Source organism: Rhincodon typus, unplaced genomic scaffold (assembly GCF_021869965.1).
Source record: "Rhincodon typus isolate 14 unplaced genomic scaffold, sRhiTyp1.1 hic_rhity00000054, whole genome shotgun sequence".
NCBI lineage: Eukaryota > Metazoa > Chordata > Chondrichthyes > Orectolobiformes > Rhincodontidae > Rhincodon > Rhincodon typus.
The window spans coordinates 234099-235002 of NW_025965692.1; the positions used below are offsets into that span (position 1 = coordinate 234099).

General features: G+C 54.6%; 1 protein-coding gene across 1 annotated transcript in view; it reads left to right on the forward strand.

Annotated features, from left to right (window-relative positions):
• Positions 1-904, forward strand: part of LOC125488179 (disintegrin and metalloproteinase domain-containing protein 12-like) — a 10440-nt gene that overhangs the window by 3570 nt on the left and 5966 nt on the right. The window contains exon 5 of the mRNA XM_048621107.1: positions 292-430. Coding sequence (XP_048477064.1) covers positions 292-430 — 139 coding nt within the window. The remainder of the gene's footprint in view (positions 1-291; positions 431-904) is intronic.

Sequence of the window (904 nt, forward strand, 5' to 3'; positions counted from 1 at the left end):
GTAAATGGTAGAAGCCATTCAGCCCATGTTGTATTCCGTTATTGGACATCGAAGCAGCTGAAGGCCACTCAGCCCTTCGCGCCTGCCCCATTGTTGTTTGGGATTGTACCTGATTGGACCATTCTCCGGCCTGGTGAATGTGCAATTGGCTTTTGATTCAGCGGTGCGGGTGAGACTGGGATTTCGGTGGGCCATTCAGCCAGGTTGCTGACATACTAGCCCGGTGGGTATAGCGCAACGCTGCCGACCACTAGTTTCTGATGGGGTGCCTCCTTTCGCCTCTTCCTGCAGGCCAAAGCACACTGTTAGCTGCCCTGCTCGTGCCCCTGCTGTTGTTTCTCTTGGTCGGATTCGCCCTCTGCTACCGGAAACGGGAATCGCTAAGGGCAGAGCTGCGCAAACTGGGCAAGGCGAGCCCCCCCCGTCACAGGTGAGACAACCCTCTCAGACAGAAAACCCCCCACCTGCCCGCAGGTCAGGGGGCTCAGTGTAAACAGGGGTCTCGAAACACTGTGGGACATGATGCTCCAGTCGGAGCCATAATGGTCAATCTAAGTGGATCCTGACAGGCCCCTGCTCTCATTCCTGAAACAGAGGGATTGTCCCTTGCATGGGACAGACAGCAATGCAGTGGTTCCTGATCATCCTCAGGGAAACCTTTTATTGTGGAGGCTCTGCCTTATTCCATATCTACACCGCAAACTCATGGGTAACATGAGCATAACGGCTTCTTCAGGCCCACATTGTTATAAACTCTGTCTCCCCATAGCCCTGTATCGATCCCCAAACTAATCCCATTGCCCCACTCTCTCCCCATAGCCCTGTATCGATCCCCAAACTAATCCCATTGCCCCGCTCTCTCCCCATAGCCCTGTATCGATCCCCAAACTAATCCCGCTGCCCC